At 35.0% G+C, this 25,983-nt stretch overlaps 1 protein-coding gene across 1 annotated transcript in view; it reads right to left on the bottom strand.

The window, feature by feature from the left end:
• LOC149531601 (mediator of RNA polymerase II transcription subunit 15a-like) overlaps nucleotides 1-24,852 on the bottom strand; it is a 49,497-nt gene extending 24,645 nt beyond the window's left edge. Inside the window, exons 1-4 of the mRNA XM_089810613.1 lie at nucleotides 24,672-24,852; nucleotides 16,473-16,584; nucleotides 15,739-15,859; nucleotides 14,427-15,542 (exon numbers count right to left, since the gene is read on the bottom strand). Coding sequence (XP_089666739.1) covers nucleotides 14,427-15,542; nucleotides 15,739-15,859; nucleotides 16,473-16,584; nucleotides 24,672-24,730 — 1,408 coding nt within the window. The 5' untranslated portion in view covers nucleotides 24,731-24,852. The remainder of the gene's footprint in view (nucleotides 1-14,426; nucleotides 15,543-15,738; nucleotides 15,860-16,472; nucleotides 16,585-24,671) is intronic.
• Nucleotides 24,853-25,983: the final 1,131 nt, after the last annotated feature.

The raw sequence follows: 25,983 nt of genomic DNA, 5'->3' as shown, positions 1-25,983 counted from the left end.
ATTATTCATATGCAGCTTGAGGTTATAATCAGATGGTAATTTTTGTGTGAAGGACATTTTGATATTTCTCATCTTCAATTCAGTTCAGCGTAGAACAAAATTTTATATCATGACATTCTATTTTACTTTAATCGAAGTAATTTTTCTGTGTGATTGGGTTTATTTTCTTAATAACAAATCAAAAGTGTTAAACAAGTTTCAAAAGTTTGCGACCTAAGTGGAAAAAGAGTAAAGCTATTAGAAAATCATTCTTTGATCCCTTCCAATATTAGCTGTCCATAAATATCTATTTTAAAACTTCCAATAACCAATGGAGTCTCCTATTCTTTCTCCAAGAGGCTTATCAAACACGAAGGTTAATTTGCAGCAAGAGGAAGTGAGCACCAAGAATGAAGGGATTTTAATAGATTAAAGCTCCAATAGTTGGGGTTAAATATTTATTACTTGACTTTAATCCTTTACATTCTAGGATGTATGTCACCCCAAGTTCCCTACGAAAAATAATTGTCGTGCCTAGTTGTGCAATCTTTGACATTTTTAGTGGCTTAGATCTTACATCAATATGTCCTTGCTAGTATAGCCATCAATTGAGTATCGATCTTGATGTGAACCAATTGAGTCTTAAATAGATATGTGAATGATCCTAGCAAAATATACAGTACTGTGTGTGTTTTGCATCATAAGTGCTATCCTTTCAATGTTCTCGGTTTTGATCTCACAATTGTAACCCCTCTCAATGCAGTCAAACTTTCTTTGTTGTTTGTGTTCCCTTCAAAACGTAGTCAGTAGATCTTTGAAAATTGTAACTTCTTGAAGTGGTCTTTGTATTTGATATTTTGTATCATTTCATCTTTATAACCGTCACCATCCTTTCTTTTGACGTTTGGAGTGTAAGCATCAGTGAGTGTAGAGTTATTTGGTTTATCAGAGTTGCTCAAAATTACTCAAGGTTGAGTGCATGCTTAGGACGTCATTCAGTATGTCTTGCCAGTGGATTGTTCTTCCTTCCATCTATGTGGCCTCTATGTTGATTGGAAGTGAAATCATGTAATGGAAAAAGTTGTAAAATGTATGCCTTTTTACGAAGAGAATTTATTTCTACAGGAGTCTTTTGAACGTCTTATCAAGTGTCACTTAACACTATTCATATCATCTGAACATTGTTGTTGTCAGATTTGTCTAAGGCATCTATAGCACTCATCAATAGTCATCTTTAGATCTCTTCATCCATTCTAAGAAGGTTGTTTGTTCGACTTTGTGCTCATATATTCTATGGCTATTATTATCAATGGATTCATCTATGTGGGTGTGTCTGGATTTCAAATTTATTAATGACTCATTATGCAACTGTGTGGGTCTTTGCATTCCTCAAACAGTTGAAGTTTTGCTGGAAGAAATCGCACGGTGGAGAGATTACAGTATCTTGAGCAAATGTCCTCTGTATTTTATGCGATGATCACAACCTTCAAAGAGGAGGATGTTCTCTATCGTGTTGGTGTTTGAAAGTGGAGACTCCAATCTATTGATAGTGGCCACTATGGGAAATAGCTCAACTGTTTTATGAAGACTATTCGCAGTCCATCTTGCATTTTTGTAACCGCCAAGATAAAGTTGTCATGTCGCTAGTTTTGAGGATTGTCATTGTTGTGATTTATTGGTAGAGAGCACGTGGTAGAGTGTGAAGTGCTATGGCAGAAATAGAGTCTATATTGAGTAAGGCATTACTTGCCTTGCAATTGTGTATTGGATTTTGGTAGATTGTGAAGTTGACTCCATTTGAAGCATTCATAAAAGGTTTAGTAAGCTGGTGCATGAACCTGCTTCCTTGCGGGCTGGGGACTTTCCTTTCGTCAGCTTACTCCAACCTCCGACACAGGTTAGGTTGTATCTTCAAACAAACTGAGTGCAGAGTGTTCCACCCAACGGATTTCTTTGCTAGGCCGCCCTCACAAAGTAACATCCCTAATCTGCCGCGATGGCATCACCTGAACATTGATTACAACCTATAGAGAGTGGAAAACATGTTATTTGTCAATGGTAAGATATCTAATTATGTAACTGATTGAATCTAGTTCAATGTATGGAAAATGCAATTTATGTATAGAGTACCTAATTGTCCACAATATCGGTTCAAGGCTATAAGAGATTTTGAGAAGGCGTCGCTATAGATGGGCTGAAGAATTTGTCAGAGGTGTTGGATTGTTTGACATTGGAAGACAATTAATCAAAGACATAACAGAGGGTGTTCAATTGCCCACAGATTTATATGTGATCGTCAAAAGCCTAGAAAATCCTCTAGATTCGTTTGTTTATTGTGAGCTTATAAAACATTAGTAGGTGCCTAAATTTATAAAGGAGGCCTTTAATATTTTTTGCCCTAGCATACCAAATTTGATGATGAATAAATTTTGATTGTGGCTACTATTTTATAAGGCATGGGATTAATTATTTTCAGTACAATGTATTCTTTCGTGTCTAGTTTGAGTTCCGGATATTAAAATGTTGTCATGAAAGTTTGATGAAATTATTTCTATGCTTTGACACTGTTGTACATCGCAAAAGGCACTCTTAGTAAGAGTGTGTTCAAACTACTGAAGATGCTACAATTCTTCTAAGTTGGAAAGAACGTCAGTTGGGCAAAGATTGAATCTCTAAATTTTCCATCTCAACTATTTTGGTGTTGAAATATTTCAATATATATTGAGTTCTGACTTTGAGGGAAGAGTTTTCGTGAATTTTAATTGGGCTTGGACTTTATTGTTTGGGCAAGGGGATTTTCAATTTCTATTTTGGTTTGTTAGGAGCTATCATATGTTTGGGCTTTAAATACTCGCACCTTGTATCTCCTATTGAATGGGAGAAGTAAATTGAAGATCCATGGTTGATATTTGCTATGAAAGATCCTAAATATTGCCATGGCTTCCTTCTAAAGGGCATTGATTTATTACTGTTTGGTGATCAAGTTGTTTTGTTTCTCATTGTGGTGTTGAAGATTAAGAGCAACTATTGGAGTCTAAGAAGGAGCTTCCAATATTGTTCAGTTGTGTGCATATTGTCATGGATACTAAATGGAAATTCTTTGAAGATTGTCGTGAAAAGCTGATCTTGAAAAACATTCAACAACTTGAACAATCTTGCTTCATCCATAGATTTTGGCTAGAGCCATGGGTCTCATTTAGCATGTATGCATGAATTGTGCTTCCATAATATGGACTGCTTAATATTTGAAGGTGGGTTGAATGAACTATAACAAAGCCCATATACGAAGATACCTAAACCACTAGTATTTATTGGGGAGTTTGAAGTGTTCTCCTAAAGCAATTTCATTGTTGTTTCCTAACAAACTCTAATGATAGTATTGAAGCATGGATAGTGTTCTCCAATAGCACTCACAACATCGAATGTATCACAAAGCCAACGATCAATAGCAGAGGCTTCTAGCTTGGGCATCTATTTAACACCTAATTTGTGTTAGTCACCTTTTTTCATTCGAGTTGTCTAGTATTTATATGCATTGCAAGTTTGAAGCAATCCCATCTAGTATTCTTGAATGCTTTGATAGCACGTGTATTGTTATTTCAATCTAGCGATCAGCAAATCGTAACTTTTGAAACAAGAAAAGAGTTGCATTTGGAGGTTGTAGTTCTAATTACATTACTTGTCAGGACATTACAAACTCATAATGGTAGCGCTGAAGGAGATTGGCAAGTTCGGAGGCAGTCACAGAGCATCCACTGGATATCAGAATTTCGCCCAATGTTGGGCACAAAGCGACTATCAGATCAAGGGATTCAATACCCAGCTCCAACATTAAAAGGTGAGACGAGTAATCCTATAGCAAATTTTTCTCTGCTAGGTTGCAGGCAATCAAGGCTTTTGGGAGTTGGTTTATTGACAATAAGATCCTACTTTCATTGAGAATTGGAAGGTTTTGCGTCTAGTAAGAACGGAAGGTATCCTTGATGCTGGCTTAATGAACAATGTTACCACACCAATGTCTACTTCATGAGAGACCATTCTGAAACACTGGAGGCTGAGATCGAAGCAGCGAATGAGGTATAACAGTATCCATCAGTTGATCGACTATAGTTTCTTGTATCGATGGGTGGTCATCGACATCAGGAAAGTTTTCTTTTGTTTCTTCTCTTTATAGTTTTTCATTTAGGGGTATCTATTGAGAATGTTTTATTGGTTTTTTGATTTATTTATATATGCTTATCATATGTTCTCACTTGATATTATGCAAGAACTTGCAACTTCTAACTAGGTTACTAAAATGACTTCAAGGCTATACACTTGGAGATTTGATTGATATAAATTATCTTTGTTTTGATGAAATTCTGAGGATGTGTGACAACTTTATCTCATATATATGTTGAGTTTAATGGGTTTTTGAGATATAATTCCTTACTATTGAGGTAAACTCTGAGATCCTACTTTGTTACTTGTGTTCATTGATTTTATTTTTCAGAATCATATATTTTGTATTAGGTGTATGTTGACTTGACATTGTGCAAAAGCCTATAATTTGACTAGCAAGTTATTGGATGATGTTGATTATTATGGTGACATCTTTATTCATTAAGGTCTATGATTATCATATTAATATTGGTTTGCAGTTATTCAAATATTGTGTATGTGTGTTGAGATCAGACTTCAAAGAGATAAGTATTCTATGATGCTTGTATATAGCTGGAAATAGAGTATATTTTTAAAATAAATGGATCTTATGAATCTCTCTTGATTGTAGGATGCAATGGGATGACGAGAGATTATGCAATGTTGTTTGCAATTTTGATACTAAATTGGTGGCACACTACTAAAAAAAGAAAGAACATATTTAGAGTGAGAGACTATTCACTTATGCCAATAGTGGCATGTTGTGATGGTTAAGTTGTTGAGTTGTTATCATTGCCATCATTGTTCAAATCTAATGGGGATGAGGTCCCCCGTTTGTGACCTCACTGGTTCATAGCTCCAGGTCAAAGCGTTTACCCCTCTTAAAAAAAAAAAGAGACTATTCACTTCAGAGGGAGGTTACGTAACAGAGGGAAATGTCCAACCCTTTGCAAGTTTATGCAAAGTCAACTATCTTATTGTGGTGATTAAAAGTTGTCCATGCTGAGAGGGAGTCTCTGTTAAGAGAAAATCTCACTTATTAATGCATTCTTCTCTGGGAGAAGTTCTAGTTGAAAGCCCTAGTTCCACCCTATACAATTAGGTATGGTGGACCACCCTCTACGAGTAGGCATGGTGGAAATGCATTCTTCTCTATGAAAAGTTTAAGGTAAAAGCGCTCGTTCCACACTTTTTGAGTAGTTATGTTTGACCACCCCCTGCGATTAGGCATGGTGGAAATGTATCCTTCTTTGGGAGAAGTTTTGAGGTAAAAGTCTTCATCCTACCCTCTACGAGTAGGTATGGTGAAAGTCATGTGTGTGACTCCATTCTATATGATTATGAAGTAACTATGGTGGATTATGTTATGCTGAGATAACATGTGTTATGTGAATTTATCATCTTTGGTTGCAGCTATGTATGCATGCCTGGCTAAACATCTCTCCCTCTCTTGCTAAGAGGGAGTGTTGAAGATTATATTATGGTTATCTTCAGCTGAAAGAGATATTTGTGATTATATTTAAGTTAATTAATATTATGTAAAAAGACAAGCGGCATACGTCATGCGAAGAGGCATGTGTATGGAAATATGAAATGGTCAATATGTGGAAATATGATGGGCCTTTGTCGATTTTAATAGGATGTACTGCAAATGTATTAACACTACCATGATATTTGGTATGTGTTTTCCAAATGTCAACAAACTCTTATATATATAAGAAAGTGAGTAAAGAATAGACATTCCCATGAAGGGACATGTATGTTCGTTAACATAATTACAATCTTATAATTAGTTAATTATATATTACCTCTTATATATATATATATATATATATATATATATATATATATATATATATATATATATATATATATATATATATGTTACAATTTATCCGAGTGAAGCTACAAAACATCAACACTCCCTCGTAGCTAGGGAGGATAAACATAGGACATGTATTACACCATTGGTAATATTAGGTATGGAAAAAAATATATCTTTGATCAGATGATATCTATCATTTTGATATCACAGTTGATATTACGAGTATTGGCCTCCCAAAATATCAAAGATATCCACCAAGTACTCAAAAGGTTTTGATATCACATCTGATATCAAGAGTATTGGCCTCCTAGAATATCGACATCTGATATTCTCCAAGTACTCAAGTAAGGTGTGATATCACATTTGACATCACAAGTATTAGTCTCCTAGAATATCATGAGATATTCACCAATTACTCAAAATAAGGTTTGATATCAAGAGTATTGGCCTCCCAAAATATCAAAGATATTCGCCAAATACTCCAAGTAATGGTCTCCCAGAATGTTGAGATGCATAGCATCCACCATTTACTCAATTTATTTGATCTCATAATACAACCTATTGTAAGATCGTCACCTTACAATAATTTCTGCTTATACAAGTGACATCATTTGGAAATCGTTACTTCCTCATGATGTACACAAGGGGTAGGCCCATTAAAATCACATAGGAGGAATATTCATGAATCATTGTCCTCTTGTCTGCTAGAATTTATTGATCATGGAGAATCATCACAACATGATTTACTCCCTCTTAATCAATATGATCAAGATTATCGAAGGTTGACTGAATCATTTCATCTATTTGCTCCCTCTCTTTCAAGGTTGCCTGAACTATCAATCTCCCTCTCAATCTCCCTCTTTTTCCTGCAATAACATTCTCGAAGGAAAAGATAAAGGTACATACCTCTTATATAAATAAAATAAGAATAATATAGATAAATGTTTGATTGAAAACTTATATATTCACATAATGAATCTCTATATATTTTGTAAACATTATCAAATTAAATATAATCTTAAATCAAATAAGAATGTCAATTAGAGTATTAGTAATTTAACTCATGCCTGTCACTAACAACAACATTATGATTGTGATGATTCATATTATAATTCTCAATTGTGAGTGTGTGTGTATATATCAATAATCTACAATCATATAAATGATTTCACATTTATAAAAGATGAGAATTTGTAATGCTTTAATTACATATAATATTTAGAAGAACGTATATAAACAATTAATATCATTCTAAATATATATAACACATTATATTTGCAAAATTTGGCATACCTCCTAATTCCCATGTAAGTTTCATCCTACTTACATTGATGTACTCACGTCTTCAACTGATGGCTTTTCCAATCGTTAGGGTTCCTCCTTTCATGTTATAATTTTGAGGGCCATGGTTATTTAGTTCAAACCCTTTTCTTACGCGAGTCTTGACTTTTAGGTCTTCCTCTAGCCTAGGGGAATATTACATGGCTTTAAGAATCATCAACCTATACTTGCAATGAGTCCCACATTCCAAAAGCCTCTAGCCATATCATGATGGTTTCCCACGGTTTAGAAATGCTATGTATGTGAGAAAATGATGAAATGGGTATTGTGCACCATTTGTTTTACATAACCTCCAACTCATATCTTGTCAAGAATCAATAAGGCAGAATCCAAACCCCATGTTTGTGAGAATTCGTTGATTCTATTTTGCAAAGAATTATAAAGTGTTTAAAGGTTAACACCACAAGAAGAACTACAACCGCAAACTGTTTGTCATAAATACCTCATGAATAAATCACCTCTTGGAATGCAATGATTGTAGAGCACCCACACAATCGGCATGACAAAATGTTTGTGGAAATGTTGTGGTAAAACATTTTTTTGTGTAATATGATGCCACACTTGTCGCATCCTCCCCGCCAATGCTATATTGGTGGTTGTATAAAGGATTGTGAATCTCATTGAAAATAGTAGTATTACTTATGTCGTGATGGGGATGGAGGTCTATGTCAGTACTTGAGTATGGTGCAAGCACTGCCTTCTAGCATAGAGACCAAAAGTTGTGTCATTTCATTAGAATCCATGGCAAAGTCCTTGATGGGACTATCCACAATGTTGGTTTAGTTGGTAGTGTTACCACAAAGCTTACTAACTGTGTGGTTACTATGAAAAGGGCGAGAGAGGAATTGTGACACTGGTTAAAGGCATTGAAACTCATTTGGGCAGCGAGGAGGAGGAAGAGGCCCGCTCCAAGGCCTCCAACCAAGGAAGTGACAGTTCCCTTTCTCATGAATCCCACCAGTCCTCCAATTGCAACCAGGGCTCCATAGGGGAATGTAAAGCAAAAGTCGTGCATCCTCTGTGCCTGTCAAGTACTCGTTCCTTGAATTCATCTACCTCTTCTCGCACTTAATCCATTTATATTTGTGACATCCCCCTTTACTGTAGTTGACACAACAAAGTCAACCGTGTCTTTTGTTCATTGTATCAAATTAAATTTCACAGCTTCTTGTCTTGAATCTTCAGACATAAAATTTCCATTTTTACTTTCAATGGTTGCTTTTCTTTATTTCCTTACATTCGCAGTTTGGCTCTGATACCATGTTGATTTTAATAGGATCTACTGCAAATGTATTAACACTGCCATGATATTTGGTATGTGTTTTCCAAATGGCAGAGACCTCTTATATATATATAAGAAAGTGAGTAAAGAACAAACATGTCTGTTTGTTAACATAATTACAATCTTTTATATATATATATATATATATATATATTGCTACAATTTATCCAAGTGAAGCTACAAAACAGCAACAGCCCTATTTTAGGGATTCAAAGAGACCTTCAAGTAAAAGATGGTCTTATGCAATCTATTTATGTGATTGCTTGGTATATTGAAAATCAATCAAGTAAAAGCATTGTACTCAAACATTCTTATTATCAATAAAACAGATATTTTGCTGGTGTGGCTGGGATTTTCCCTTCAAGGGGACAGATTTTTCCCAGGATAAATGTATTGAATATTTTGTGTATTGTTTGTGCTCTGTTTCTATTGTTTATCTTTACTTCTGGGCTAAAAATTTAACAGCTATTGATAGATATTCTCCACGGGTGAAGTGCATGTAATAAAAATGTGTGTCTCCCTTCTTCTTAATTCTTCCCCTAAGAAGATAACAATACTTGTTTGTTGATTATTTTTCTTTAATATTGATTCCTGACTAGACCACCCTTTTCCTTGTTTTTTGATGTTATAAGAGGCTCAATCTTACATAGCACTAATAGGAGTTCTTTTTTTTAGGTGACTGTATATGCTGAATTGCTGACTATATATTCTTCTTATCCTTGCCATATTCTTTGTATGCTCCCTTATATATATCATGAAAAGATGGGAGAATAAACAATCATAGCTCTCCACTATTCTTCCAACCATCTTAACCAAACCTTTGATAATCGATATCCGCTTAGCTATATCGATTTATAAATTCTCTCTTCTTCCTCCATGTAATAATATTTCAATGAAGGGGAATTCATTATTTAGCATTGCACAATAATATAAAGCTAGGCAAATGATGCAGTCTATTTCCAAACACAGTAACATCAACTATTTTATATTAGCCCACATTTGGTATTTCGGTGATTACAATGTTGATAATATACTCCCCTATCCTTAATGAATGCAATTTTGAACCTAATATTATATTGTGGTTTAATGGGCTATTAATCATTTTATAGAGTAAGGTTACAATAGATGTCTGGTATTTATGTTGTCTCCATCGTATTTGATTCTATGGTTTTGAACATACCATTTGTTTTGCTAGATATCCTTCACCGACTTTAGTCTATTGGTCTTGGATGGTAACCAAGAGTTGCATATGGTATTAATTATGAATGATAATACATATTGACTATTGAATGGTATAAGAATTAATTATTAATTAACATAATTGAGGGATTAATTATGTAAAGAGATGGATATATATATATATATATATACACACACACACATATACATATACATATATATATACACATATAAATATACATATATGTATACACATATACATATATATCCAACTATGAGTCAGTACACTGTATTATATATTTTAGTATTATTTATCTATAATAGATTATATTGTATTATACTATTATAATATTCATATTATATGGTACTATATCAATTGCATTCTATCATTTTTATATTTCGGTGTTACACCAGTATGGGGGTACTTCGGGATGGCGGGACGCCGGGGCGAGTTTTCACTACACCGGGGAAAATGGGCCTCATTTTCAGGATGGTGGGGGGACGGCCAGGGGACAACAGCAAGGGAAGGACGCGCTGGAGAGGGGTGTTGTATAGTATACATATAGAACTTGAAATGCTAGTTATGAAATGATATTTCAGTAGTTCACTAAATCATACCAAATTAAAATACTTGAACATAGCAAAATTGCAACATGAATTAGAACCATTGACATTCAACATAGTAACGTATTACATAGCCAATGGTAACATTCAAAAATCAAAATTCAAATAGAAATTCAAGTACACATCCCAGTGGCGGCCTGGTTTCGGAATGGTGGAGGTGGGGGTGGTTGGGTACTCAAGTACCCGGTGTAGGGATGTCCCGGGGATAGGTGCTTCAAGGTTTGGGAAGGGGGTGCGAGTCTCCAGGTTAAACTATTATATTTAATAATAAATTATGTTATAATTTATTGTTATTTATTTGTTTATCTTTATTATTTATTATTAAATCCTATTTTAATATGGGGACGTTACATTACCACACCATACAAACCTTAGCAAAATAGTGTTGTTAAGCACAAAAACTAACCATATTCTCTCCAGCAACCCTTAAAATCTGGTTCAATTCTGTACAATGTCTGGTCCTTGTCAAATTGTCTCCAAATTCTCTTGTAGAGCTGCAAATTTGCTGCAAAATCTGTCAGAGGAACCAGGGAAGAATTTGCAGCGAATTTTGATGAATTTGTTGTCTAGACTTGGGCTAAATTTGGTCTCGGAACATTTTTTTTAAGACTTTTTAAGTGTTTTTTTGACCTCTCAACCTTATTGTGACCACTAAAAAGACCAGAAAAAGATGTTTATATGTCATTTATGCATTTGTGTATGAAAATGAAAACTTGCTTATAAAGGAAATCCAAATTGACAATAGGTGACATCTAAATTGATGATTATAGAGGAATGTCTTTAAAAAGATATGATATGTTTGAATCCGAGACTTCAAATTTGTATCACCTTTTGATATAGCCTGGTTAGAAATGCTTTAACCAATACAAAATAACAATTCAGATAACTGCACTTCTCTTTTGACAATTCGTTTCATTCTCAAACTGTCCCGATTATATGGAAATATGTTCCATGCATGTGACCAAGCAAATGAATCAAGTTGTATGTAGTGCTAAATGTGCAATTAAAGCCCTGTTGAACTGAAACATAAATTTGATGGTGTATTTTGCTATGTTCCTTTACTATTAGCAGATTCAAGTATGATTTATCTTTTGTTGCATATATATACACACACATATACATATTTTTAAAAAACATATGTTTTTGTATGGATGAATCCAAAACGAATCCGAACCCAACCCCAAAAAAATTTAGACGAATTTTGAACCCAAATCTCGAACCTGCATCCATACCAAAATATGAACCGGCAACTTAGCACAAAAACCATACAGTCACTGAGATGACCCGGTCTAAGCTAAAGCATAAACATGTTTCAAAGAGATTTTGGGCATAAGAAATCTACACTACAATTTGTCTTTTGAGCTGGTCTTCTACACCATCAATTAAGACAATGACTCTAGAGGAAGCTCGATCTAGAAGGAAGCCCAAAATCAGTCATCTAAAGGTTTTAGCTCTACAACTTATGCTTGGGTTCTAGATGCCAAGCACACCTAACTGGATCCCAAGAGTCATAAATTGATGCTCACACGCTATAGTGATAGCCAAAATGCTTCTCGGTTGATTGATGTTGACACTGATTGTCTCATATTCAGTCAAGATGTGGTGTTTGATGTACAACAGTTTTAACCTTCTCCTGTTTTGAACCTAAGGCTAAGGATTTTGGTGTCTTGACTTCCATTTTGGTCACTTGATGGGAGAGATACAATTGACTCTACAATTTTGGAGTCTCCCAAGCAACATTGCAGCACCTAACTTCCCTCGGGAAAATCAAGATCTACATCGAGATGAGTTTAATGATGTTGTTCCTACCAGAGCTAGTGTTGGTGCTTCTACTCTTTGGCCTAACCGGTAGGCCAAGACCATTGGATATCTTCATGATGATGAACATATTGAGGGTCGATCAGCTAGGATTAAAAGTAAGCAGAATAACACACAGTTAATTTTGCTCTTATTGCCCATATTCACAATATTTATGAGCCATAAACATATTCAGTGGCTAAAGGCGTTAATTGAGTGGGAATATGCCACAGCAACCAAACATCATAGTCTTCTAAAGAACAATTTGGTTCTTTCTGATCTTCTAATCAATAGGAAGCCCATTGGCTGCAAATGGGTGTATCGAGTCAAGTATAAGGCTGATGGTACTCTTTATTAGTACAAATCTAAATAGCTAAAGGGTTTCATAGAAGGAAGGCATTAACTATAAGGAGACATTTTCTCCTAAAGCCAAAATGAACACCATTCAACTTGTCCTCTATTTCAGCCCAGTTTGGATGTAGAGTCCATCAGATGTAAGCCAAGAGTGCATTCCTCAATGATTAGTTGCAGGAAGAAGTTTATATGACACAACCTCCAAAATTCAAAGTCGTCTGCAAAAAATACTAGGTATGCTGGTCAGTGAAAGCACTCGATGGCCTCAAATAGGCTCCTCATGTGTGCGAAGTAAAAATTGATTAAGTACTTGATTGATCAAGATTTTCAAAGAAGTCCTTTGGATCCCAAGTTGTATGTCAAGCATACTAGTGGTAATATTCTTCTTTTTCATCTATGTTGATGATCTGATAAGAAAAAATCATATTAAAAAATCATCAAATAGAAGCAAATACAGCCACTGCTCAAGAAGAGTTTCAGATCAAGCATAGGAAAGCAGAATACTTTTGAACATCTCAAATTGTTATAACAGCATCTAGCAATCTATTATCTTAATAATTGCTACTGTGGAATACAGATTGCATATGCTTTATTTGTCAACATTTATCCCTTCCAGACATTTTGTATGATTGGATATGATGCATATGTCTATTAATAGACCAGCTTGTAAACCCCCATCATGTAGAGATGGAAGAAGGTGTAAGGAAGAGGGGAAAGTAAGATTCTTGCCTCTAGGGCCAAGAGGGAAAAGATCCACTTTTGGGCTCATAATAAGACTTCTCTTTGCCTCTACCATGATTGTTAGCGGACAAGTAGAGCCCCCCAAGTGGATGTCCACGCTGCTTGTCACTAGGGCCAAGAGGATGAGTGTGTGCTCTTGATATTAGTGTAGATAACTTTGGGCAAGCCTATCATTGCTTCCTGCAAATCACCAAGTGCTTGGATAGTACAAAGTGATACAAATATTGATTTAAAGATACTACATGTTAATAACTAACCCTAATAATTGAAAGTATACACACGTACATAAATACATATGTATATGTAACCATGGTTATGGTTGTAGGGTCTAAAGCTAGGCCCATTTAGTTTAAGGGGATATTTTATTTGGTAAAGATATAACTCTAATCCTAACTTGATGCAATTATAGGACAAATTCTAGGGCAAATTCTGAAAGGGGACATTTCACTACAATTGTCTTTATTTTTGTAGCTACATATTTTATGAAGTATTGGAGTTTAAAGAGTAGTAAAATTGTGAGAAACATGTCTGTTTTGGATAGATTTGACCTTATAAATTTTTATTATAATGAGCAAAATGGACAAGTTATTAAATAAGTTTTTTTCTTGTTTATCAGTTTGCAACCTATGAATCAGGTGGGTTAAGGTTGTTAAATAAGATTGATATGATAGGAAAATGGAGCTATATATAGAGGCATTTATCATTGTATTTCACCATAGATTACAGATCATAGATCAGATGGCATTGTAGATTTGGCTCTCATAGTGTAATATCTCTTGAAGTCCTTCAATCTTTACAGTACCAGTCCTTCAATCTTTACAATACCACATGGTCAAATCTACCTCAAAGGTGCTGTGCATTTTGGTAATATTCCACCATTATTCTCTACATTGGATATTTGTATTCTCGACATTGGATATTTAATTCTTAACTGTGTATCTTTAACTCTTGGTAAATTAAGTTAATTTGTGACCTGAGACATTGAGTCAAAAAAAGCTTACGCAATCAGAATCCAGAAAGACAGAAATCATTTCAATATAGATTGTTGAAATAAGTTAACACTTAAGGTTGAAATAATGTGATAAAATTTGCATGTATATAATATAATTTAACAAGAAATAAAATATACATATGAAATGCAAAATGATAGGTCATTGAAATTACTTGTAGCAGCAACTGACATCGTATTGGATTGGACCTGTAAAAACTGCTTTTGCTGTTCAGTAGAATTTTGTTGCTGCTGTTGCAGTAAACCAGAAGAACTGTGAAGCATTGGCTGAAGTTCCTGCTGTGCAAGAGTTGACTGCAATAGCACTTGTTTCTGTTGTTGCAATTGTTGAGGCTGAGGTTGCAGATTGGAGAGGAGTTGCTGCTGTTGTGTCTGTTGCTGCAACTGGTCTGACTGTGATGGTAACAAGGATGATAATGCTTTCTGTGTTTGTTGCTGTTGAGCATTTTTGGCTTGCAGAAACTGCTGTAGATGTTGTTGCTGCTGCTGCCTCTGCATATCTGAAACATTACTGAGGGAAGGTGGTTGCTGCTGAATAATAGATGCTTGTTGTGTAATAGCTTGTTGCAACTGCTGATGTCTAACAACAGATTGCTGGTGTAGGAAAGATTGAGAAGTTTGTTGTAAAGTGGATGGTTGAGTTTGTTGAAGGACTGCTTGTTGAGGAGATTGTAAAACAGATGTCTGAGAATGCGGCATGAGTGATTGTTGAGTTGATTGAAGAGGTGGTGGTTTTATTGGTTGCAGGATAGAATGTTGTGACAGCCGGTGCTGGTTTCGTTGCACAAGTTGTTGATTCTGGATGTTTTGATGCTGAAATTGTTGTTGTGGCTGCTGAAGCATTGATGGTCCATTTTGTGACTGTTGTTGAATCCTCTGTCCGCATATAGCTTTTTTCTGTTGCAATTGCTGTTGTAAGATTTGATGTTCGACCTGTGACTGTTGTTGTGGAATCGCTTGCTGCTGATGTTGCTGTTGTCTTGTTTGCATCTGTCTCTGAGCACTTACAAGAACATTTTGAGCTAAACCTTGGCCTGTGGAAATGTTTCTTGAATATTGAGTGCCGTGGCACTGTCCACCTGTACTTTGAGATAAGCTTGGTACTGGAGACAAGGCGGATGCTAAAGTAGCTGCACTCTGCATTCCACAAGCACTCATGCCGTTTGGAAGATTTTGTTGTAGCTGCTGTGGCAGTCGAGATTGACCAGCTAGTGGAAAATCATTTGCTAATGTCTGTGATGGATTTTGCAGCTGTGATGATATTGTAGGTCCTGCCACAATGTTGAAATGGTCAAAAGAGTAGGAAAAAAATCTATAATGTCAATCAAATCCTCAATGAAATATTGATGTTAACACAAGAAATTGTGCATTTTGTATAGATATCAGAGACATGGTACAGAAATCTAAAGTGTGTTGACTTGTAGAACCATTAGTGTTGAAATATTAGCATCCTGTGAGATTTCATACCAGGATCCAGAGGCTTCTGGCCGCAACCAGCAGAACTAATTGGCAGAGTATTCCCTCGAGAAACCTTGGCTTTTGTTTCGAAAGATATCATCTTTGTAGAAATTCTCCGTAGATAATCTTCCTGCAGAATTGAAAGGTTAGCACGTATACATATGCACATGATAATAAAATATCCATCATGATTAGAAAGCATATACCTGTCTAGCTCATACTGGGGACTTACTAGATCAACATTCACATTAAATTACGTCAAGTCATCCAGTCAACATGGAGATTAGGTCAAGGAAGCTTTGAGCTTGAAGTCGGGATAAATTTAATCACATTACTCACAAGGGAAGACACTTGGTTCAACGGCAAAGTACATGTCCAAAGCATCTACATGGTGCTGAGTTCAAATCTTCTTCAATACAAAACAAAAAAATTATATCATATATACCTACATAAGTTGTTCACTTCCTGTATTTTTAAACTGATTGAAATGTATCATATTTTATGACTCATCACTTCCATTCCTTGTGAAGTGGTAACTAAAAGATGGAGATATAATTGTACTGTATTAATTATCAGCAGGAAAGCTCAAAGGAAACAACGCATTAAAACACATTAAAATCTTGATTACAGTAAAATTTGACAGAGTGACAAAATGGAATATGCATTCCACTCTTTCCACAGAAAACTCATGAAAAAAAATTAGATCTACTGGATTTTCATGTACTGGAACAGAAGAAACACACCTGGTCCGCAGCATCAGCATAAATCTTCTCTTCAAACCGCACAGCAAGATTTTTGAGATCATCCACGCCTTCAGAACCTCTGACTGGCACGAGTTTTTGAAGAATATCCATTCTGCACATAAATATCCACACAACCTTAACTAATTTCTATTAACAAACAAACTAGTTGCAAGCACTTTTGCAAATAAGTGCAATAATATATTGCTTGTGGGAACAAATCTTTGCAAGAAAAAGCAAGCAGGTGAGGGGAATCGCTAGCACAGAATGGACAAAAATGTCATACGGCCAGCATTTAGAAATAATGAACATGTCAGGAAAATGAATCCACAGAACACAAACATTTTCATTTCAAAATTTAACATTAATCAAATGTATGTACCAACCATTATCATACTTTGTTGTGTTCCTAAATGAATTGCAGGAAAATCAAATGCAGAAAGTACTGAATAAGAGGATGAAAATAGCAAAGAATGGGAACACCTGCTCATCCACAATAGAATGCACCTGCGAATTCAGCAGCAACACGAGTACTCACACAATTACAACTCTTCCTACATGCCTTTAACAAAATAAAACTGACAACATATCTCATTTAGAATGCTTCTGGACATATCTGTGCAGGAATCTTTTTCCTCACTATATTTCATGACATATCTTTTACAGCTTCCCCTCATTCTATGGTCAATGGGTAAGGAAACTCTAATTCACCCATGGTTTCCTCTTAATGCATGATATAATATTTCATTAATCATAGATAGATGAACATTGCTTAAATAATAACACAAGGCTAAGCATGAACAACATATACTAGGAATGCACAAAAAGGAGAGTTAGAATTTTGCATATTGATGAAGATATTAGGAAGAGAACACACTACCACCAAATGGAACTTTCTTTTACTTTTCGGCTGTCTCACAATTGTTTTGCATATCCTCTTATGTCAACCCACATTTTAGTGCTTATTGTTCATAAAACCTTAACTTTTTATACTCACCTATAGCTGGGACAAATACATTTGTTGATCTTGGAACACTACCTTGTACATGCAAAGTAATTCTGAATTTTTGTAGCCTGCCTGTGGATCAAAATGATTGAGTTCATAATGTACAAGTGACCCATATATCTGAAATGAACTTTCTCTAGAATTTTATTCATTTGGATTAAATCAGTAGTTCCTATTTTCCTCAGGCATAAAGATTTAATAGTATATAGAAAGCAATGACTGTACACCCAACACAACATGTGCTCCTCCAATATCAGCAAGATAATCTAATCCCTAAACACATCCAAGAATCCAATGAAACATAAATATGGGAAAATACTCAAAAAAGTCTAGATGGGACCCAACCTACAACTTGTTTCTAATCTAGAATATTAAAGGCCCTACCAAGGTCAAACATGACCAAAACCAAATTATTCCTTACAATGCAAAAAACCTGAAGGTGTCAAAATAATCCAAACTTATCATTTCAGAATGGGATACTAACAACCCACTGCTTCAACTAGTGGAATAGACTGACTTTCCATTTCCCACTCGGCATTACCTTAGCCAGAAGTATGTTACTTCACCATGAAATTTTAAGCTCTGAAGGACACATCTTCAGCCACATTAAAAAGAAACAATTATGATCCTTACTTCAAGGGGTGGAATATTTATAAGGTTTGACAATTGCGACCTGCAAATGTAACAATTGAATAGCTAGAGTATTTTGACAACATACCAATCTTCTCCCCTTACTAAAATTTTCTACCAACAGTATTTCCTCTATTCTCAAAGCTTTATTTTCTTCTTATAATATCTTTATGGATTTCTGATTTCCTGGCCATACAAATAATATTTTTACAATTTCTTCGGTTAACTATCCTTACATCAGTTCAGATTTCTAACCACAAGCTGGATATGTAGATATTGTGTTCAGGCAGAAAGGCCTTCATATACGAAAGTAGAAGCCCTCTGTATTCCTCCATAATGATATTTCAATAAAAGTGCATGAGATAGGTGCAAAATGGGCTGTCTTTGATTTAGTCTGCCCTTTGAGTCAGAGCTTCAGGAAACTAGGTAAACCTATCCATAGGACTTGGCAAAGCTCATCCATCTCCCTATGTGTCGGCAGCCACATTTAGTTTCCCCTCAAGGTCATAAGTTGCACTTGAATGCTACAAGAATCTTACTCGACCACGTTTGGACCTCCACTTCCTTCCAAAAGTCATATTGCAAGATCTTCATCCACAAGTTAAAGGAAGATTTTTATTGCCTTCCTTCTGCCTACACCTCCAGGTCTCGCTCTATAAAATCAGAGTCAACCCAATAGCTAACACCATCTTCTAATTCTCAATTCATTCACTTTTTTCCCAAAAGATAACAAATCTATGAGCAATCTTCTTGGTTCCTGCTTTGTCAAGATTCACAGCTATTGCTTCATTAAATCAGTCTAGGCATTTTAGTAAAGGCAACTATAAGAATCAACCAGAGATGTGATACAACTTGTTTGTTCCTGAATAAATCATCAGAAAAACAAAAGCAAAAGGTATTGAATGACAGAATACAAAAAAATGCTCAAACATGATGAAATGCACCTGCAAATCTGACTATTATTCAATAGTACCAACATGATAGCACCTACTTATATTTACATAAACAAGAAAGATATTGAAAAAATATGTCACTGAGGCTTTCCCTCACTATTTACTCAATGGTGAACAAAATATTAATTGACCTCTGACAAAATCTTATCACGTAACCTCAGTCTTCATGAATCATAGATAGACAAAGCATTATTTAAATAATGAAACTACGCCTAAGAAGCAGTTGGTACCCTTTCCAGGAACTCATGTGCCAAGAAACTGCATGATTTTTAATTTTAAGGTCATTGGTACTGGGTATTTTAGTACCCTTCATGTTCCTTACATTTATTGGTAGGCCCAACCATATCTATTATCTACTAATAAGACAGATTTTTATGATACATTGATACTATGTTTTTTGTATTTGTGGATGTGGGGACTTGATCCTTTCCAAAAGAGTATGATACAGAAGGTGGCATCTACCCAATTTCATTGATATAATGGGCTATATTGTTGGTTCTGAATGTCAGTCATTTTATTTGGTTGAGCCATTGGTCTATTTTAGGTTTTCCGTTTTTGTTAGTTTGGATATGTCATAGCACTTTTTCATTATCATGCTTTATTATTCAACTAATGTGTGACTACTACTGTTTTGGGGTGGATGCTCCTATCAAACTCCGTACTTTTTAATAAAGCAAAATAATGTCCCAAGCCCACATGAATGATATAATGTCCTGCATCATTATAGTCTGCACGTGACAATAATATTTCCCTAAAATACCCCATTAATGGGGTGATAGACAAGCGAGAAGTTACATAAAGATTCATGCTGGATGAACCTCATGGCTTTTGTCCATTTAATTTGATGGTGCCTCTAGAGGTAATCATGGATCAACTGGGCAGCAGTAATCAAAGGCCTCTTTCCGTCCTCAGATTTAGGCTACAAAAATACTATAATCATTCTCACTATTAATCTAGGGTTAGAGAAAAATGGAATCTCCAAGTTGGAAAAGAGACGTTTGTTGTATGAGGCTTTGGCCATCAACGCCATAGAAGCAAAAACTAGGCACTGAGGGCACCCAACACCTGCCAACTTCCTCATGTCCATCAGAATCAGAACGTCGGGTTTGATCAATAAACCAATCTCCGAGACATTGCATATACCCAAAGACTTCAAATTTGGGTGGAGACTTCGTGTCAAAGACTCCCAATGTCTCCAAGTCTCCGGCTTTGATGTCTCCCACACATCTCCAGAGGAAAAAAGCATATTAAAAAGTACAAAAAAAACAAAACATTTTATTTTTTATTTGTTTGCAATGTGAGTTTTGAACTATTTGACTCTATATGTTACAATATTAAATGAGTATATGACATTACTATTAGTATTTATATTACTATTAGTATTAATAAATTGAATTTCAGATTTGAAATTTTGATTCAATGGATTTAATGTTCAAACTAAAAGCTCTACATTGTTCTTGTTTTCCAAGCTCTGTTATGATATTTCTGGGAAGTTATTAAATTACATTTTAAAAAATGCAGTCTCCAAGTGCCCCCATCTCCTATCTTATGAAAAATAGCCATACCCATAACAGTACCATCCTCCAAGATCTCCAAGTCTCCCGATCTCCAGGTGACTGTTATTTTTCACATTCAGGGTGGGGTCCCATGGAGGGGAGCTTCCTAAAAAAATTGAGTGGGTGCTGCAGAGATTTTTAGGAATATTTTTAACTTAGTTGTCCCCATGAATTTCTAATGCAGCTTTAAAATTTAAGCTCCAAAACTGAAGGAAGTTGGGAATTATGAATTTTCTTCTAATACTTTTAAATAAAGAAACATTTATTTAAAATATATTTTTTTATTGAGAAGAAATAGGCATATTTGATTTTACTTCTAAAATTTTATTGGGGCAGGAATGTAAAATTGGAAATATTTTCCGAAGGTGGTGAATCTAATTGTAGTCCCACATTTTTATTCTACTCAAATATGCAGCCCTAAAATGTAGTGGCTCCTTTTTTTTCTGAAATTAAACCTGATCACAATTAAGAACAAATCATAGCCAAACAAGCATAGCATTTAAATAATATTTAATTAAGAAAATTTGGATATCTTTAATGTAGTTAGGGATGACAATGAACGTTCTCACATGCAGTAACAGGTTGGAGACACGTAAGCATTCACTTCTGTTTCACATCTCTAGTCATCAGTGCCATAGAGACTATCTGGTATATAGCATACCTTCATTATTCCTCCGTAGCTCAGTGGTAGAGTGGTCGGCTGTTAACCGATTGGTCGTAGGTTCAAATGCTATTTGAGGAGAGCCTTTTTTTCCTTCAAGCCTTTGGTTCCATAATTATAAGTAAGATAATGTCCACCATAAAAAAAAAGTGAAAAATTTGCCGATTTAGCTGAATTGGAGTAAACCTCTCCTACGGTGGGAAATGAGTGATGAGGGTTCTAAATGCCCATCAAAATTGTAGGGCAGACCCTACTATTCTATGGGCCCTAGTATTCTAAGGCAAGCAAGCACAATATAATGGGCCATGGTCGGATGAATTTATTATTGCGTTGAAAAAAAAATACTACCAAAGCCTACCAATTAATTCATTAGTGCCCTACTGCCTGAGCTCATTGCTATGGCAAGTGCCCTGCTAAGTAACTAACTTCAGTCATTTCTTAACCAACTAGATCTAGTTTGTGAGCGAAGCAACTCAGATAATTGAGCAAAGCAAGCCAACCTCCTGTATTTCTGTACAAAGATCATCAAGCAAAGTGAGGACACTAGAAGGAAGAAAAGGCTCTCCGACAGATAGCCCCTACCAACTATCTCCGGAGGCCCCTACTGTTCTATGGAAAGGGCATTAGAGAAGGTGGTTGGGTGTCCTGCTGGCCCATTAGAATAGTAGGGCCATATGGAGGTGGTAGCTGGTACTGAGCGAGGGACCTAACTAACAAAATGATACATGGCTAGAACCGGGCAACTCTAGTACTCCGTGCCATAGAATTGTAGGGGGATGGACGGTTAAGAGGAGTTCTAGCTTAATTAAATAGTTGGGAGGCAGGGCGGATGGATGGTTGAAAAAATGGATCTTTATATAAGACTATGTACTCTATGACTGAAAAAAAAATAAGGAGAATTGAGGAAAACTGGTAACATTGAATCTTCATTTATGTCTTATAATTGATGTTTGCAAATTGTTTCTAAATTTCATTATTTCACATGGAAAAATAATTGCAATGTTTTCCATGTTTTTATGAATACTAGTGTTTCTTGATTTTCCGTGTTATTTTCACTTTAGAACATGTAATTAAATTCCACTTTAACCTTTCAGTTTGTCATGCCATTGTCATTAAGTATAAAGCTACTATGGTCTACAAGTCTTCCAATGGTACTTTTTTAATTGAATACTTTGGTGAATGTAATGAAGTTACTGATCTTTTAGCTGGTGTTGGAGTTGATCAACCCTGGTAAGTTGGAGGCAGGTGACTTAAGATAGTTTGGATGATCTTCTGAATCTCAACTCACCACCTTAAGTTTGAGTTTTGGCATTACTAGCTGGTTTTTAACTCTATTTTTAAAGGCCCACGTTATCCTTATATTTTATTAAACTATTGAAAGAAATGTTTTTCTAATAATTAATGAGGTATAATCCATATTTATGGTTTGTAGACCCATCTTTGATCATCATTTTATTTTGTTGACAAAGAGGCCAAGTTATTGTCACATATAAAGGAGGCATCGTATGTATATATCCTTACATGTGCAAGCTTTTTGACAAGCCAAATCTTAAGGCATGGCAATGGCTATCCTTCTGTGTATGTTCTTTTCATTTACTTGGCTGGTACTCCTCCCTAAAGTTTCTTTTGTATGTTGGTTTCGTGGGCAAAAGTTCTATGAGTGTATAGTGCACAACTGCCTACTTTACTCACAATCTCCACCATACATTTTAATACTTATTTTCATGTATATTCTTGCATACATTCACAGGACTCATTGGTCCATTTGTCAACCTAAACATGTCACTAGCATGACTCGCAAGCATTTTGGGCTATCTTTGTTGTCATATACCTACCTCAGATGTGTAGCCTCTTGAATCTTTAAAGATACTTCTGCATATGGAAGCTATTTGCAAGAATACTTTTGCATTTTGACACCGTAAACCTAATGATGCCCTAAATTTCTAATGGAACTTTGGCCCTATACATTATATGAGTTTACCCTCCCTCCCTCCATTACACATCTTCCACCCACCAATTACACCTTCAACTAGGAAACACAAAGTCACATTTTCTGTGCTTGTTAAATTTTTAGACCATGATGAGCGAATTCTACAATCGAAAACTAACACTGACTGCATGGTAGGTTAAACAGAACATTCCAATCAGAAGAGCATATCTGAGTGATGCATATAGTGCCGAAAATAATATTTTGAACTGAAAATACTTTTAATATTAAACTGAAAATACTCATTTATCGTAGCCCTCAAAACTGTATCTATCTCTTATTAAAACTAAAAAGAATTGCACTGCACTGGCTCAACACTCAAAGAAGCTCTATGCTTAGGTTGATGAACCTCAACCAATGCAGACGTAAGAATTTACCAGTGTTGCCAAAAGGATTGACAATAAAGCAGAGCAACAACCACTTAATATAATCAAACCTCTATAACGAATAAATCTTAAGAGCATCCTACAATCTTTGGAGCAAATCACTTATATAATATATTCTATAAGAGAAAGCAGATTTCCACAATCCATAGATAATCTTAGAATGTTTCTGGATTCAATTGTGTCACTGTTTTTGCATCAACATTTCAGATCACACTCTGTAATCCATCATCAGGATGACTGATAGAGAACATGATGATGGATTATAGACTGTGATCCCAAACAGTGACAGAATTGAATCCAGACACATTCTAAGATTACCTATATTCCATTCAGCCTAAGTCCCAAGAAAAGGGTAAGCCTAAGAACACCCCATAATCCTAAAACCATATATAAAGACCAACAGCATAGAGACGGGGACAGGAAAAAAAGGGCAAGAGATAAATGGCAGAGACTCATCCTAGTGGAGCACGGAATTTCCAATTTCTGTCTGCTCAGAAATTTAGCCACGGGAATTCAACCTTGATTCGAATAGACTAGTTCCTTGAATGGATCTTCGATAAATAGGACTATCTCTATTCTTACACAACAACAGATTTTAAACCTTGTCGCTAACTGCATAAATGTAGAGACACCTAATATGAGAAAGAGGCGGAAAAGAATTGTGTTTGTAACAGTTGAGGATTACATTTCTGCTAGTGGTTGTTCAACAAGAATCAGCGCCTCCATTTTCGAGTTTTAAGCACACCCATATCATAAAAAACACGATTTCGAATCATTCTTAGCAGAGACCTAATTAATCAAAACAAAATTCGGCGGTATCCTCCCAGCAACGAATGATCAGATTTTGTGTGTTGGACATAGAGAAACCATATATTTCATACGATTGCACCTGAAATTCTGAAACACAGGAGAAGGTATTCTCCGGAAATGGTAAAAGAATGTTGTAATAAGAACTAGTTTTTGCAGCAACATGCAGCCCATAGAAGGCAAGGAGAAAAGAAGAATGAGAGTTAAACAAATTACATCATCATGACCAACTTGTTTCTGGCATTACGGTCGAGACTCCAGCTCCTGTGTTCCATGGTAGAATTAATGAATTGTTTCGTGTAATCTGCAGGGCGCTTTGTGAGATGGAGAGCCTTTGCATGAATTGAAACTAATGAATTTATGTGAATTGATAACGAACAAATATAATCCGGATTGAATTCCGTACCAATTTAGAAATTGTGAAAAAATCTTTTACCTCTTTCCAAAAGGAAAAAGCGGGTTGCAAAAACATAACCGAAACTAGAATTAAATTGTCTTCCAACAGTCAACGGACACTCGTACGAATTTCTCTGAAAGCTCAGAGAATCAGGAGATCTCTACCTTTTCCATGTGGGACGTTGTAGGACCCAATAAATAGTTGGCACCACACTTATGTTCGCATGTTTCTTGAATTTATGGGCTCCACAGTTACGGTGACACCTCAAATTTCCTTTTATAGCAATTACTATTATTAAATCTCTAATTTAAAGACGTTTTCAAATATATTTTAGAAATGAAAGGATTTTAAATATAAAAAAACGCGTAGGTTTATAACGAAGAGAGCTTAGATTCAAAAAATATGGGAAAAATTCGTTTTTCATTTAAAATATTATTATTATTTTAATATAAAATTAGTGTACTTTATAAAAGTTTTCTCTTTAAAAATTAAGAAGAAGTTAGGAAAAACATGCATTCGTTCTAATTAAAAATAATTGTTTTAAATTTCTAATTTAACGGCTTTTTCAAATATATTTTAGAAGGGATTGGATTTTAGTTTAGAAAAAGCATGCATTTGTTCTAATTAAAAATGTTTTTTTTAATTTTTAATTCAACGGCTGGATTTTAGATTTAGAAAAGCTAGATTTATAACTAATAGACTTCCAATTCTAAGAATTTGGGAAAAAAATGTTTTTACATTTAAAATATTATTTTATTATAAAATTAGTTTTCTTCAAAAAAAAAGTATTTACTAATTTTAGGAAACAATTCCGAAAAGCATGCATTTGTTTTATTTAAGATTAATTATTTTTAACAAGCGTTATGTGGGGATTAATATATTAAATTTATATTTCAAAGAGTTCTTTTTTAAATAGTTTAAAAAGTAAATGTATGACTTACAATAGACTTAAAAATATGTGAAATTATTATTTAGTTATAAATCAGGGTTATTTTTAGTAAGGTTATTCTTGTTATTATAAGAAAATGGTTTGAATTAATATGCATTAGTATTATTTTAAACTTATTATCTTTTTAACAAGTATTATATGATGGTTTACAGGACAATATTTTTTAAAGAAATTTTTTTGGT

The sequence above is a fragment of the Cupressus sempervirens genome, chromosome 11, assembly GCF_028749045.1.
Source record: "Cupressus sempervirens isolate cs-2001-9-10 chromosome 11, ASM2874904v1, whole genome shotgun sequence".
In the NCBI taxonomy this organism is placed as follows: Eukaryota; Viridiplantae; Streptophyta; class Pinopsida; order Cupressales; family Cupressaceae; genus Cupressus; species Cupressus sempervirens.
The sequence above is the reverse complement of the archived record's forward strand: the minus strand, read 5'-3'. Positions and strand labels throughout refer to the sequence as shown.